Source organism: Hemiscyllium ocellatum, chromosome 49 (assembly GCF_020745735.1).
Source record: "Hemiscyllium ocellatum isolate sHemOce1 chromosome 49, sHemOce1.pat.X.cur, whole genome shotgun sequence".
Taxonomy (NCBI): Eukaryota; Metazoa; Chordata; class Chondrichthyes; order Orectolobiformes; family Hemiscylliidae; genus Hemiscyllium; species Hemiscyllium ocellatum.
In genome coordinates this window covers 10,582,685-10,596,711 of record NC_083449.1, presented here as the reverse complement: position 1 = coordinate 10,596,711, position 14,027 = coordinate 10,582,685, and the positions used below count along the sequence as shown (strand labels likewise).

Sequence of the window (14,027 nt, the reverse complement as noted above, 5' to 3'; positions counted from 1 at the left end):
ACCCGGTTAAAGTAACAATCCCCTCACTGTGTACTGCTTTTCCCGCCCTCAGGTCTCCGCTCTCTGTGGGAGGATTTGGGTGGCTCTGAAAAGAGCCTTTAGGTTCGCTGGAAAAGGGTCGCTTTATGTTCAGCCGCCGAATCCATAGAGAGTGCGGCCCTGGCGCTTCAGAGCGTACACCACATCCATGGCGGTGACCGTCTTGCGCTTGGCGTGCTCAGTGTAGGTGACTGCATCCCTGATCACATTCTCCAGGAAAACCTTCAGCACCCCGCGGGTCTCCTCGTAGATCAAACCCGAGATGCGCTTGACCCCGCCACGGCGAGCCAGGCGCCGGATGGCTGGTTTCGTGATACCCTGGATGTTATCACGGAGCACTTTACGGTGCCGTTTCGCTCCGCCTTTTCCCAGGCCTTTGCCTCCTTTGCCTCTTCCAGACATTACGCTTCTTCACTACAATCGCTGCTGAATGAAGCCGAGCTGCCTTCCCTTCCGTTTTTATACAGCCCGACCCGACCTGACTGAGAAAGAGCTGACAGAGAGTGAGAGGCGGATCCGGAGAGGAAACTGAGTGACAGACAGAGCAGGGAAATGGCTGTGATCATCCAGCTCCGCCTCCAGCTCACTCCAGCCCCAACTGTTTCTGGGACTGAACCTTTACTCCCCAACATTGTCAGACAAGGCGACAAAACTACACTATGTACATGCACGCCCAGAACAAAAAACTGCAGAAACTTGGCATTCTCACTGGTAATTGTAAAGCCCACCCTGGAACCACAGTAGACAACATTATCACTGTGGGGAAGTCTATTATCAACTTATCAGACCACACCCTTCGACCGGAAGAGATTGAAGTCCTGAGTAGGGGGTCTCAGCTTCTGCCCCACTATCAAAATGGACACATTGGTTCTTGCAGCAGACACGGAGTTTATCAGACGAATGAGACTCCGGGAATTCTTTCAAGGTGCCAGCAGCGATCCCAATGAGCCCACTGATGAACTCGAACAGTCATCTCAGGGATCTGTAGAGGAGCGACCAAAGAAGGTGTCAACTTGGACCCCACCAGAGGGCCGCTGCCCTGGGCTTGACATGTATGCTTAAATCGTCAGGAAATATATGAATGCCAGATTCATCACCTGTTCACAACGCAACGCCATCCAGGCTCTCAAAACCAATCACAACACTGTCATCAAACCAGCAGGTAAAGGAGGAGCCATTGTCATTCAGAATAGAACAGATTACTGCAAGGAAGTGTACCGATAACTGAATAACCAGGAACACCACAGGCAACTACCAGCTGATCTGACCAAAGAACACACCCTTGAATTAAACCCGGATAGCACAGTCGGTAGAGCATCAGACTTTTAATCTGAGGGTCCAGGGTTCAAGTCCCTGTTCGGGCGTTGCTTTGTGGGCGGCACGGTGGCACAGTGGTTACCACTGCTGCCTCACAGCGCCTGAGACCCAGGTTCAATTCCCGCCTCAGGCGACTGACTGTGTGGAGTTTGCACGTTCTCCCCGTGTCTGCGTGGGTTTCCTCCGGGTGCTCCGGTTTCCTCCCACAGTCCAAAGATGTGCGGGTCAGGTGAATTGGCCATGCTAAATCGCCCGTAGTGTTAGGTAAGGGGTAAATGTAGGTGTATGGGTGGGTTGCGCTTCGGCGGGTCGGTATGGACTTGTTGGGCCTAAGGGCCTATTTCCACACTGTAAGTAATCTAATTTAAACACATGATCAGAACTTTGGATCCAGTCCTTCAGTGTTCCCTACGTGCCCTCATCTCTCATACTTCTTGTGTAGACAGCTTCTACTACCTTCCAAAGGTACACGAAGCCAACACACCAGGACGTACCATCGTGTAGGACAATGGGACCCTATGTGAGAATCTCTCCGGCTGTGTGGAAGGCACCTTGAAACCTATTGTCCAGCTTCTGGTGCAACACTACGGATTTCTTACAGAAACACGGACCAGTCGAACCAGGAACATACCTCATCACAACGTTTCTGCACTCTACACCAGCATCCCCCGCAATGATGGCATCGTGGTAACAGCCTCAGTACTCAGCACCAACAACTGCCAATTCTACAATTCATCCGCTTTATGCTCGATCACAATGTCTTCACCTTTGACAACCAATTCTTCATCCAGGCACATGGAACAGCCATGGGGACCAAATTTGCACCCAAATATGACAATATGTTTATGCACAGATTCAAACAAGACTTCTTCCCTATGCAGGATCTCCAGCCAAAATTGTACACCAGGTACATTGACAACATTTTCTTCCTCTGGACCCATGGCAAGGAGTCACTGATAAAACTACGCGGTGACATCAACAAGTTTCATCCCACCATCAAACTCACCATGGACTACTCTCGGCTATCTGTCTCATTCTTAGACACATGCATCTCCATCAAGGATGGACAGCTCAGCACCACACTCTACCGCAAACCTACATACAACCTCACAATTCTACACTTCTCCAGCTTCCACTCAAAACAGCCATCCCCTATGGATAAGCCCTGCACGTGCACCAGATCTGCTCAGATGAGGAGGAACGTGATAGACACCTGGAAGTACTCAGGGATGCCCTCACAAGAATGGGGTACAATTCCCAACTCATCGACCACCAGTTCCGATGTGCCACAGCAAAGAACCGTAATTACCTCCTCAGGAGACAGACACATGCTGCAACTGACAGGGCATCCTTTGTTGTTCAGTATTTCCCAGGAGCTGAAAAACTATGCCATGTTCTTCATGACCTGCAACACATTATCAATGAGAATGAGCACCTCACTAAGACCTTCCCCACACCTCTGTCTTTAAACAACCTCAAACAGATTGTTGTTCGTAGCAAGCTGCCCAGCTCTCAGGACAACTCCATACAACCCTGTCATGGTAGGCGCTGCATGACGTGTCAGAGTGTGGACATAGATACCACCATTACGCATGGGGACACCTCCCACCTTGTACATGGCAGGTACTCATGTGACTCAGCCAACGTTGTCTATCTTATACGTTGCAGGCAAGGATACCCGGAGGCATGGTACATTGAGGAAAGGCTACGACAACGGATGAATGGGCACTGAACAACAATCAACGGACAGGAGTGTTCCCTTCCAGTTGGGGAACACTTCAGTGGCTCAGGACATTTGACCTCGGACCTTCGGGTGACCATCCTCCAAGACGGGCTTCGGGACAGGCAGCAGTGAAAAGTGGCCGAGCAGAGGCTGATAGCTAAGTTTGGTACCCATAGGGAGGGCGTCAACTGGGACCTTGGGTTCATGTCACATTACAAATGACCACCATTGCACTATACACACACACACACGCACTCATACACAAACACAGGCACTCCTATAAACACATACACACTGACACACATACAGAAACCCACACACACACTCCCACACCCAACCCCTCACAGACTTAAAACACTCCGCACTCACCACACACACTTTCTCACACTCACAACCCCAACCCAGACAGACAGACACACACAGACAGACAAAGACCCACATGCACACATATATTTTGTGGGGTGAATTTGTACTTGCCAGGTTACATTGTACTTTACTCAAAAACTGCATGCATTCACGTAGAATTCTGAGCTCAAAAACTGCATGAATTTATGTAAAACTCTGTTATCTCACTTTTTAGATTAGAATCAATCTAAACATCATGGCATAGACAGAGAACACAGGGTGCTAACACCTTCAACATATTGTCGAGCTATCACCATTGTTAACGGCTAACCTGAGAATGCAACTTTTTTTAAAAAAAAGATTTTGTGATTTACACATGAAAGAAGTGAAACTATCATGATGTTCTAACAGATGAAGGTTTAACAGACAATTAATTTTTCAATGTACAACTTCAGTTACATCACACTGTAAATTTTTGCTATAAGTTCTGTGGGTTAGGATTGAGCCCTCCACTACCACCTGATAAGGGAGCGATGCTCCGCAAGCTAGTGCGCTTCCAATTAAACCTGTTGGACTTAAACTTTTGTCCAAAGTTGACTGTTCCTGAGTAGATGAGCGCATGCGTGAGGCCCTCCCCCAGCGCTGCCATTGAGGAGTATTTACTCAGTGAGTGCAAGAACTTTGTTTGAAACAGACCGCAATGGAGAGATCAGCGCCCAGGGAAGCGAGGGAACAGCAGGCTCCTTCCAGCGGCACATCGGGATGGGAGCCTGGGACTGATTCGGGGTGAGTTCAGGGAGAACCGGGGGCTGTTTGTAAGAGGCCGAGCAAAGCAGGACCTGGTCCCGGAACTTGGAGTGAGCGGGCTGGGGGGAGAGAGAGGCCTTTCTCGGGCTGTGTGTGAGCCTGCTGAGGGAGGCAGAGCGGGAAGAAGCTGCTGTGGGACATTCTTGTGGTTTGCAATCCTCTGAACCCAGTTTTAATTTCATTCTGTTTCCCGCTCTTTCTTGAGGTTGTGTGGACCAACTGTAGGAATGGGATACTCTTGTAAAAGGACATATACCGGGGTCATGGTAACAACATTAGAAATAGCGTTGTTTTTCCTATTTCCAACAGGTAGTTGGGGAGTTGGATATTGAGCTGTGTAAGCATCCTGGTGGTTGAGTACCCCCATTCATGGTGCTGGGCAGTTGTTGCTCAGTTTCTGGATCTCACTCAACTGATATCAAGTTAAAAATCAGAACACCAGATTCTCGTCCAACAGTTTTTTTGGAAGCACTTGATACGTAACATTGTGCACCCCAGTCCAACACCAACATCTCCAAATCAACTGGTATCGAATCACATTAAAAACAAACAATCCACAGACAAGGAGCAGCTCAGGGCAACAATGGAATCGGATTCGTGGTTCTGATTAAGTTGGCGGCTTTTAAAGAAAAAAACAACACACATCTTAATGAAGATGCAATGAGTGTGACAATGATCAGTTCAATATTGCCAGATTAGCCTCATGTTGATTTATAGGTGGTGTCCCTGTGTCTTCCTCCAGAAAAACAGCTGAGGGGCTAAGACACTGTAATACTTCCTCAGTTCAAAGCACAGAGTGACCAGCTGTCTCTAATAAACGGAAGGTATGTAGCCCATTGACGTTTACACACCAGTGTTGAAGGTAGATAAACTGAATCCTCATCCAAAATAGACATTCAGGAACAGCATTAAAATCTGCAATTATTAAGAGCATTTTCAAAGTTACAATGAAGATAGACAAATAGGCCACATTGTTGCATTGTTTCAACAACCATTCGTGAAGGAGGGGTTAAGTTCAGAGATGGAAGGAAACTGCTCACTGACAGGGCAAGAGTTACCGAAGAGTTGTCGAGTCATAGAGAAGTATAGCATGGAAACAGGCCCTTCGGTCCAACTTGTCCATGCCAACCAGATATTCTAACCATTTGCCAGCACTTAGCCCATCTCTCTATAAACCCTTCCTGTTCATATTGTTAAAGTACAGATTTGAGACAGCCCAGGGAATCCCTTGTGGACTCAGATCTATAAGCCTCTCTTGGTTTGTCCTGGAGATCATACACTTTGGTAGTCTGGAATAAAAACCTTACAAACAGTTTAGTTTAATTTTAGCCTTCCCCTTTATTTACCAATAGCATCAGTGTTACAACATAACATTGACACATGTAAGCCAGGCACGCAGAGGTTCTAAAACCTTAGGAAAGTAGGATACCAGCTTTTCCTTTAAGAGCCCTCGCAGACTACTCCACTGTTCTGTCTCAAACTTTTTACAAAACTTTACAAAAACACTGCATGTTCTTAATTAGACAGACAGTGGAAAGACAATAATTCGTAAGGAAGAGAAGTTAATTAACAGGTCCATATGCGCTTTACTGATCACTCCTGTAGACCCTTAGCCATCCATCAGGTGGGAAAAACAGATCCAGCTGAATCAGTGCCTGTTGGTGAGGTAAGTCCCTATCATAAAGAGTTATCATCTAAACTAAATGGGAGAGATCATAAGGTAACCTTGCACAGCTTGCATATCAGATATCATAGTTTTATAAAATGGCATTTTAGTGAGGAGGGCAAACTTTGACCATAAAATGGCTTCCTGACAGATTGTTTCAGAATCTCTTCAATGTTAGGTTTAGAATAGTTGTTAAGGAGAAAGTGAGGTCTGCAGATGCTGGAGTATCAGAGCTGAAAATGTGTTGCTGGAAAAGCGCAGCAGGTCAGGCAGCAGCCAAGGAACAGGAGATTCGACGTTTCGGGCATAAGCCATTCCCGATGAAGGGCTTATGCCCGAAATGTCGAATCTCCTGTTCCTTGGCTGCTGCCTGACCTGCTGCACTTTTCCAGCAACACATTTTCATCTTAGAATAGTTGTTAAGCTAGGAGGAGACTCCTGCTTTTTATCTTAAGCACAAAATTATTCTGTAACTGAGGCTGAAAGGTTAAATTTTAAATGATTCATTTGTCTCAAATTAAACATGCTTTCTTTTCAGGGTTGTGATTCAAATTCAAAGAAGACAGAAGATGTGACGAGTTAGAATTGACAATGGGGCAGTCGTGGTGTGTTGGAACACCGAGTAAGTTGAAGATTAGATTAGATTAGATTATTTACAAGGTGGAAACAGGCCCTTCAGCCCAACAAGTGCTTCATCAATTTTACATTTTAGAGTTTGCATTTCATAATCAGTGATGGCTACTCAAAATCATCATAGCGTCCCAAAATACAAATAAATTTAAAACATTCATCTCACTCTCTCTCACTCACACACACACACACACACACACACACACACACACACACACAAAATAAGAATCCATTATAATTGATAGGACCTGACCGTTTATTACAAGACTTTTGACATGCTTCTGAGATGATACAAAGTTTCTGAGATCACAATCATCATTAAACTCATAAGTTAACAACTGTGAATGTTATCACTCTGTGTCCTTTTCACACAGATTCATTGATGTTAAGGCAAATGTTCTTAATTGCTTTAGAGCATCCTGTTATCACTTGGTGAGAACAGATTTTTTTTATCTTCTGCACATCTTAAGTTCCCCCCTTTTGTGGACTGATGCCTCCCTGTCTGTCCTGTATTTTTTCTTGTGTTCGACAATTCAACATTACATTTAGTCAAGTATTTAAGGGCAAGTTTTAAGACTTTCTCATTATACTCACTCAGATGCCTTTTAAAATGTTATAATTGTATCAGGCTCCACCATTTCTCCATGTGCCTTATGATTTTATAAACTTCTGTAAGGTCACTCTCCAGGGAAAACAGTTCCAGCCTGTTCAGCCTCTGCCTACAGTTCAAATTCTCCAGCCGGGATGAAGCATATTTACATGGAGTTTGTGTGACTGAGAAGGACAGAATTAATCCTTTACTGAATAGTTGACACATACCGAGATGACAATTAAGTAATGTGAATTTCAAACAGACAATCTATACAGGTAGCTCATGTGCTATACTCGCAACATGTCCTTTCTATAACCCACTAACAATACAACTTGATAAACTTCTGCCCATTTCTCATTTGCCTGAATGTGATGTTCTCCATTTCCTCATTAAGACTTCATTTTTAAGATAATAACAATCAGGGATACATTTGGATTCGTTTTGTGTATGCTTTTTGATACAATTGCTTTAAATTTTCATCTTTTTGCTGTAACTCAGTTAATTTACCTGAGCTAAAGATGTCAGATTTGTCATCTCTGTTCCTGATTTGTCTCAACTATCTGATCAAACAGGGTCTCTAATTTCCCTTCAACTTCCTTATCTGTACTCTTTGATCTTTCCCGTTTCAGCTGGTGACTCTGTGACCTCGTTACCACACAGTCAGGAAATATCCCAGGATGTGTGTCCTGCAATAGTTCAGTTGCCCGAATTTCCATTGACTTTTCAACCAATCGGCACTCCCACCAGTGAATCAGCAACATCATTAACAACGACAAATTGTATCCCTGGAGCTGAATGTTTGTCCAGTACTCCTACTATGACTTCTCCCCTCTTCACTCGACACTCTAGCCTTACTTCTTACAATTGAGCATTTCTTATTTCAATGTGAATTCCAGTTACTCATACCTTTTCTGGCAATAGTCCTTTAGAAGTACATATATCTTCATCTTTTAACATCACAGATTAAGAGGATCCTTATATCTCTTAATATTGCTACCTGTTTACCTGCCTGCTCCTGGCTTATGCAAGTAAACTTTACCTTCACGGTGTATGGTTTAAGAAGATCTGGCACTTCCTCCATAAACAACCTCCAACCAGCTTGTGCACATTGCTCTCTCTTACCACTCCAACAAAAGTCACTGGCTTATCCTGTTTTCCTACATCTCGCTTCTCAGTGCTTTTCCTAACCCACTAATACTGATTCCATGTGGCCTACTTTATTGAAAACACCAGAGCTTTTTCACTTGTCTTTCCCCTTCAAGGGTTTCTTTTTCACCCTGTGGTAAATTATCCTTGTGATCTTCATAGAGATCTAATTTTTATTTTCCATGTGAGAATTTCTCTTACCCACAATTATTATCCCTCATGGATTCAAATTGATTTTGGCAGCCCAATTTTGATTTATTGATCAACTCCATCATCAGCCATTTCTGATGCCAGTCTTACTGTTTTAACTCTCTGCTCTTACACGTGAGTTCTCATTACTTCTGGAAGTGAATTTCTGAACTCCTGTCTAAGTGCCAATTTCCAAAGTTCAAACTCCCTCTTTCTTCCTTTCCTCTCTCTCCTTTTCTCTATTCTCCATCTCTTCTGCTTTTAATCGTAATTCAAACTGTTTTGTTTCTTTTGCTCTTTCCTTGACTTTTGCGTCTAACTCAAGTTGTTTCATTATCAATTGAATGTTAGCCATCTCTAAAGATTATGACGGCATTTCCGGCAAATTGTAAGCGTTGAGCTATTACTGTAATTATCGCTCTTTTCCTCATGGGTGGAGGCAGGTCAAGCTCCAGCTTGTCTGCTAATTCCAGCAGCTTGGCATTAATCACTTTTTGCAAAAATCTGAAGTCACTTCTTCCAGCCCCAGAAAACTCTTGATGACTCAAAGAGCCATTGCTATCCCAAACACTGTATCCTGATGAAGGGCTGATGCCCAAAACATTGATTCTCCTACTCCTCAGATGCTGTCTGATCTGCTTGGTTTTCCAGCAACACACACTCGTCTCTGATCTCCTCACTTTCTCCAAGCGCTGTTTAAACGAATTGAATTCAACACTTGGAACAAAAGAGGCTAATATTTACCACTCGCTGCCTTCGAGTCCAACAAATCAAATCCCAAATCAGAACTCCAGAATAAATTCTGCAAACAGCCCCCAATCTGTTATGGAAAAGGCCAGACCCCCTCCACACATTTCAAGAAAGTAACCCAGACCCTAACCTTACTAATTGTTTTAAGTGGGTGTAACGAAGATATTCCAGGAGGGATGCAGCTGGTCAAACCAGTAGTTTTAAAACATTTACCAAATGATACACAAACAAAAGAGTGCAGAATACTAAATAACTTAAAATTCCGAAAACCCAACAGACAATACCAATTTAATGATGGTGTTCACAACATTTACAACAAAATACCCCTTGGCACAAAAGGTAAAGTCAAACATAGGGTCTTACAGGAGAGATGTAAGAGAGAGACAGTACCATCATGGACCTGCTTATTTGGGTTCAGCAACTTTTTCAACTGCCTGACTGCTTTCAGTCAATAGCCAGAGAGTCAAAAACCAAATCAAGCCAGAGAAAAGCTGAGCTGGGAAAATTGGGCTACTCCCCTTTCATTGTACAGGTGTTCTTCTTAAAAATGTGCAAGCCTTTTGACTGAGGCATTACCTGTTAGGTTTTATGGCCATTTTGATTATAGCTATCAACTCTGACTTTTCGGAGCTTGTGTATTGTACAAGCTTGTTGAAGGAGCAGCAGCATCACAGCAGACTGGTCCAAGAAGTAATACCTCGAGGGATACAGGGTAATGTGTTGAATTGGATCCAAAGTTGGCTCAGTCACAGGAGAGAAAGGATAATGGTCAATGGTGGCCCTTGTGATTGGAAAGCTGTTACAAGTGGTGCTCTGCATGGCTCAGTGTTGGATCCTCTGCTGTTTGTTTTATCCATTAATGATTTGGAGTTGCATATGTTGGGCAAACAGCTGAAATTTGCAGATGATACAAAAATTGGCCATGTAGTGGATAGTGTGGAGGATAGCTGTAAACTCCAAAACTATACAGATGATTTGGTGGAGTGGGCAAGAACGTGGCAGATGGAGTTCAGGTCTGATAGGTATGAGGGAACGCCTTTTGGAAAGTCAGACGGTAAATGGGAATTGACAATAAATGGGAATATACTGAGGGGGACAGGTTAAGTGAAAGATCTTAGTATGCAAATGCTCAGGTCCCTAAAGATAGAAGGGGCTGTAAAGAAGGCACATGGAATGCTCTCCTTCATTGGCAGAGGGGTGAATACAAAAATAGGGAAATGACAATGTAACTGTGTGAGGCACCGGTGGCTACAACAGGAATATTGTGTGCAATCGGGTCGCCACATTACAAGAAGGACGTCATTGCTGTGGAGAGAGTGCAGAGGAGATTTACTAGAATGTTGCCAGGACTCGTGAATTGTAGCTATCAGTAGGGATTGGAGAGATTGGGGTTGTATTCCTTGGAACAGTGGTGCCATGATTAAGGAGTACAGGGCGACACTCGTATCCGTGGGTTCAGTTATCGCGATTTCACTTACCAGTGGTTTACAGTGGTCCGAGCATATAAAAGGAAATTTTCCAGAACCAGGGACCAGGAATCTGCCGCGAAGGTATATTTCCCATTTAAATTAATGGTTTTGCACCTATCTGCAGTTTGCGTTTCTGCTCTTGGTCCTGGATCATATTTCTTGGTCCTGGATCATATTCCCCACGGGTACGGGGGTGTTTACAATACTAAATAGTGAGCTACCTGATGAAGCAGCAGCACTCTGAAAGTGTGCACTTCCATATAAACCTGTTGAACTATAACCTGGTGTTGTGTGATATTTAACTAACTAGTGAGAGGGAATCATTAGACAGGAGGAACCTATTTCTTTTAGCAAAGAGTTCAAAAATCAGGGATCACGGATTCAACTTAAGTGGCTGTAGGATTAGAATTTATGAGGAAAAATGTCTTTTTATGCAGAGAGTGGTGGGTATCTGGAATTCACTGTCTGATTTGGTGGTACCTTACATTTTTTTTAAACAAAAGTTCCCTGGAACTGAGCCTCAAGTGTTGTAAACTGCAAGTTTACGGGCTCTGGCAGGAAGGTGGCATGAGAAAGGACACGTAGGCATGGACAAGATGGGCTGAATACCGCACCCCCCAACCTGAAGCTGTATTATTTTTATGATTTTTCAGTTATCAATGAGACCAGCCTGGTCTATGCTGTGTGAATATGTAAATATATTTACCATATACCAAAAGTTACAGTTTGATAACTATACCCACACATTCACCAAGCAGGAACTGACAGGTATAGATCAATAACTAAACTCTCATACCCACTTCCATCAGGTGGCCCCATTTAAGGAGCTGTATGGGTGTTGTTTAGTTTCTGAATCTCACTCAACTGGTATTAGAATTTTAAGAAAAAATGGACAAGGAGCAGCTCAGGGGAGGAGTGGAATCAGACCTGTGGTTCTGTTTAAATGTCTGGCTTTAAACAAAAAAATCCTAGTGATGATTAACTGAATGTTACATTGATGCTGCCAATCACAACTGATGTTGATTTACAGGAGGTATCTCTTCTGTCTTCCTCCAGGCAAGTACTCAAAGGACCAAGATAAAGTAATATTCCCTCGGTACAGAGCCAAGTGTGACCAGCTGCTTCGAACAAACAGCAGGTATGATACTGCTGTCACAGTGAAGAACATCCTTTCAATAGACAATAGGTGCAGGAGTAGGCCATTCTGCCCTTCGAGCCAGCACCACCATTCATTATGATCATGGCTGATCATCCTCAATCAGTATCCTGTTCCTGCCTTATCCCCATAACCCTTAATTCCACTATCCTTAAGAGCTCTATCCAACTCTTTCTTGAAAGTATCCAGAGACTTAGCCTCCACAGTCTTCTGGAGCAGAGCATTCCATACACTCACCACTCTCTGGGTGAAGAAGTTTCTCCTCAACTCTGTTCTAAGTGGCCTACCCCTTATTTTTAAACTGTATCCTCTGGTTCGAGACTCACCCATCAGCGGAAACATGCTTCCTGCCTCCAGAGTGTCCAATCCTTTAATAATCTTATATGTCTCGATCAGATCCCCTCTCAGCCTTCTAAACTCAAGCGTATACAAGCCGAGTCGCTCCAATCTTTCAGCGTAAGATGGTCCCCCCCATTCTGGGAATTGATCTTGTGAACCTATGCTGCATTCCTTCAATAGCCAGAATGTCTTTCCTCATATTTGGAGACCAAAACTGTGCACAATATTCTAGGTGCGGTCTCACCAGGGCCCTGTACAGCTGCAGAAGGACCTCTTTGCTTCTATATTCAATTCCTCTTGTTATGAAGGCCAGCATGCTATTAGCTTTCTTCACTGCCTGCTGTACCTGCATGCTTGCTTTCATTGACTGATGTACAAGAACACCTAGATCTCGTTGTACTGCCCCTTTACCCAACTTGACTCCATTTAGGTAGTAATCTGCCTTCCTGTTCTTGCCAAAGTGGATAACCACACATTTATTGACATTAAACATCTGCCATGCATCCGTCCACTCACCTAACCTGTCCAGGTCACCCTGTATTCTCCTAACATCCTCTTCACATTTCACCCTGCCACCCAGCCTTGTGTCATCAGCAAATTTGTTAATATTACTTTTAATACCTTTATCTATATTATTAATGTTTTTTTTAGATTAGACTAGACTTACAGTATGGAAACAGGCCCTTCGGCCCAACAAGCCCACACCGACCCGCCGAAGCGCAACCCACCCATACCCCTACATTTACCCCTTACCTAACACTACGGGCAATTTAGCATGGCCAATTCACCTGACCCGCACATCTTTGTGACTGTGGGAGGAAACCGGAGCACCCGGAGGAAACCCACGCAGACACGGGGAGAACGTGCAAACTCCACACAGTCAGTCGCCTGAGTCGGGAATTGAACCCGAGTCTCAGGCGCTGTGAGGCAGCAGTGCTAACCACTGTGCCACCGTGCCGCCCAGAATGTACATTTTACAATGTACATTGTAAAAAGCTGCGGTCCCAGCACTGATCCCCGCGGCACACCACAGGCCCTGCCCGACATTCTGAAAGGGAGCTGTTTATCACTACTCTTGGTTTCCTGTCAGCCAACCAATTTTTAAACCATGTCAGTATTTTGCCCCTAATACCTTGTGCCTTAATTTTGCTCACTAACCTCCTGTGTGGGATTTTATCAAAGGCTTTCTGAAAGTCCAGGTATACTACATCCACTGGATCTCCCTTGTCCATTTTCAGAGTTACATCCTCAAAAAATTCCAGAAGATTAGTCAAGCAAGATTTCCCCTTCATAAATCCATGCTGACTCTGACCTATCCTGTAACTGCTATCCAGATGTCATAATTTTGTCCTTTATAATTGACTCCAGCATTTCTCCCACTACTGAGGTCAGACTAACTGGTCTATAATTCTGTTTTCTCTCTCCCTCCTTTCTTAAAAAGTGGGACAACGTTAGCCACTCTCCAATCCGCAGGAACTGATCCTGAATCAATAGAACGTTGGAAAATGATCACCAATGCCTCCACGATTTCCAAAGCCACCTCCTTCAGTACCCTGAGATGTAGACCATCAGGTCCCAGGGACTTATCAGCCTTCAGACCTAACAGTCTCTCAAACACCATTTCCTGCCTAATATAAATTCCCTTCAGTTCAGGTCCTTCAGTCACTATTACATCTGGGAGATTGCTTGTGTCTTCCCCAGTGGAGACAGATCTAAAGTACCAATTCAACTCTTGTCATTTCTTTGTTCCCTGTAATAAATTCACTTGCTTCTGTCTTCAAGGGCCCAATTTTAGTCAATCGTTTTTTTCTCTTTTCACATACCTAAAAAAGCGTTTCCTATCCTCCTTTTATATTTTT

General features: G+C 44.1%; 1 protein-coding gene, 1 long non-coding RNA gene and 1 other non-coding gene across 3 annotated transcripts in view; 2 read left to right on the top strand and 1 right to left on the bottom strand.

The window, feature by feature from the left end:
• Nucleotides 1-100: 100 nt before the first annotated feature.
• Nucleotides 101-14,027, bottom strand: part of LOC132837101 (histone H4-like) — a 468,073-nt gene continuing 454,146 nt past the window's right edge. The window contains exon 6 of the mRNA XM_060856795.1: nt 101-445. Coding sequence (XP_060712778.1) covers nt 130-445 — 316 coding nt within the window. The 3' untranslated portion in view covers nt 101-129. The remainder of the gene's footprint in view (nt 446-14,027) is intronic.
• trnak-uuu (transfer RNA lysine (anticodon UUU)) lies at nt 1,331-1,403 on the top strand. Its single transcript has one exon. It is a non-coding gene; the product is annotated as a tRNA-Lys (tRNA).
• Nucleotides 4,072-14,027, top strand: part of LOC132837252 (uncharacterized) — a 38,412-nt gene continuing 28,456 nt past the window's right edge. Inside the window, exons 1-3 of the long non-coding RNA XR_009647469.1 lie at nt 4,072-4,210; nt 6,436-6,519; nt 11,730-11,811. This is a non-coding gene — a long non-coding RNA (uncharacterized LOC132837252). The remainder of the gene's footprint in view (nt 4,211-6,435; nt 6,520-11,729; nt 11,812-14,027) is intronic.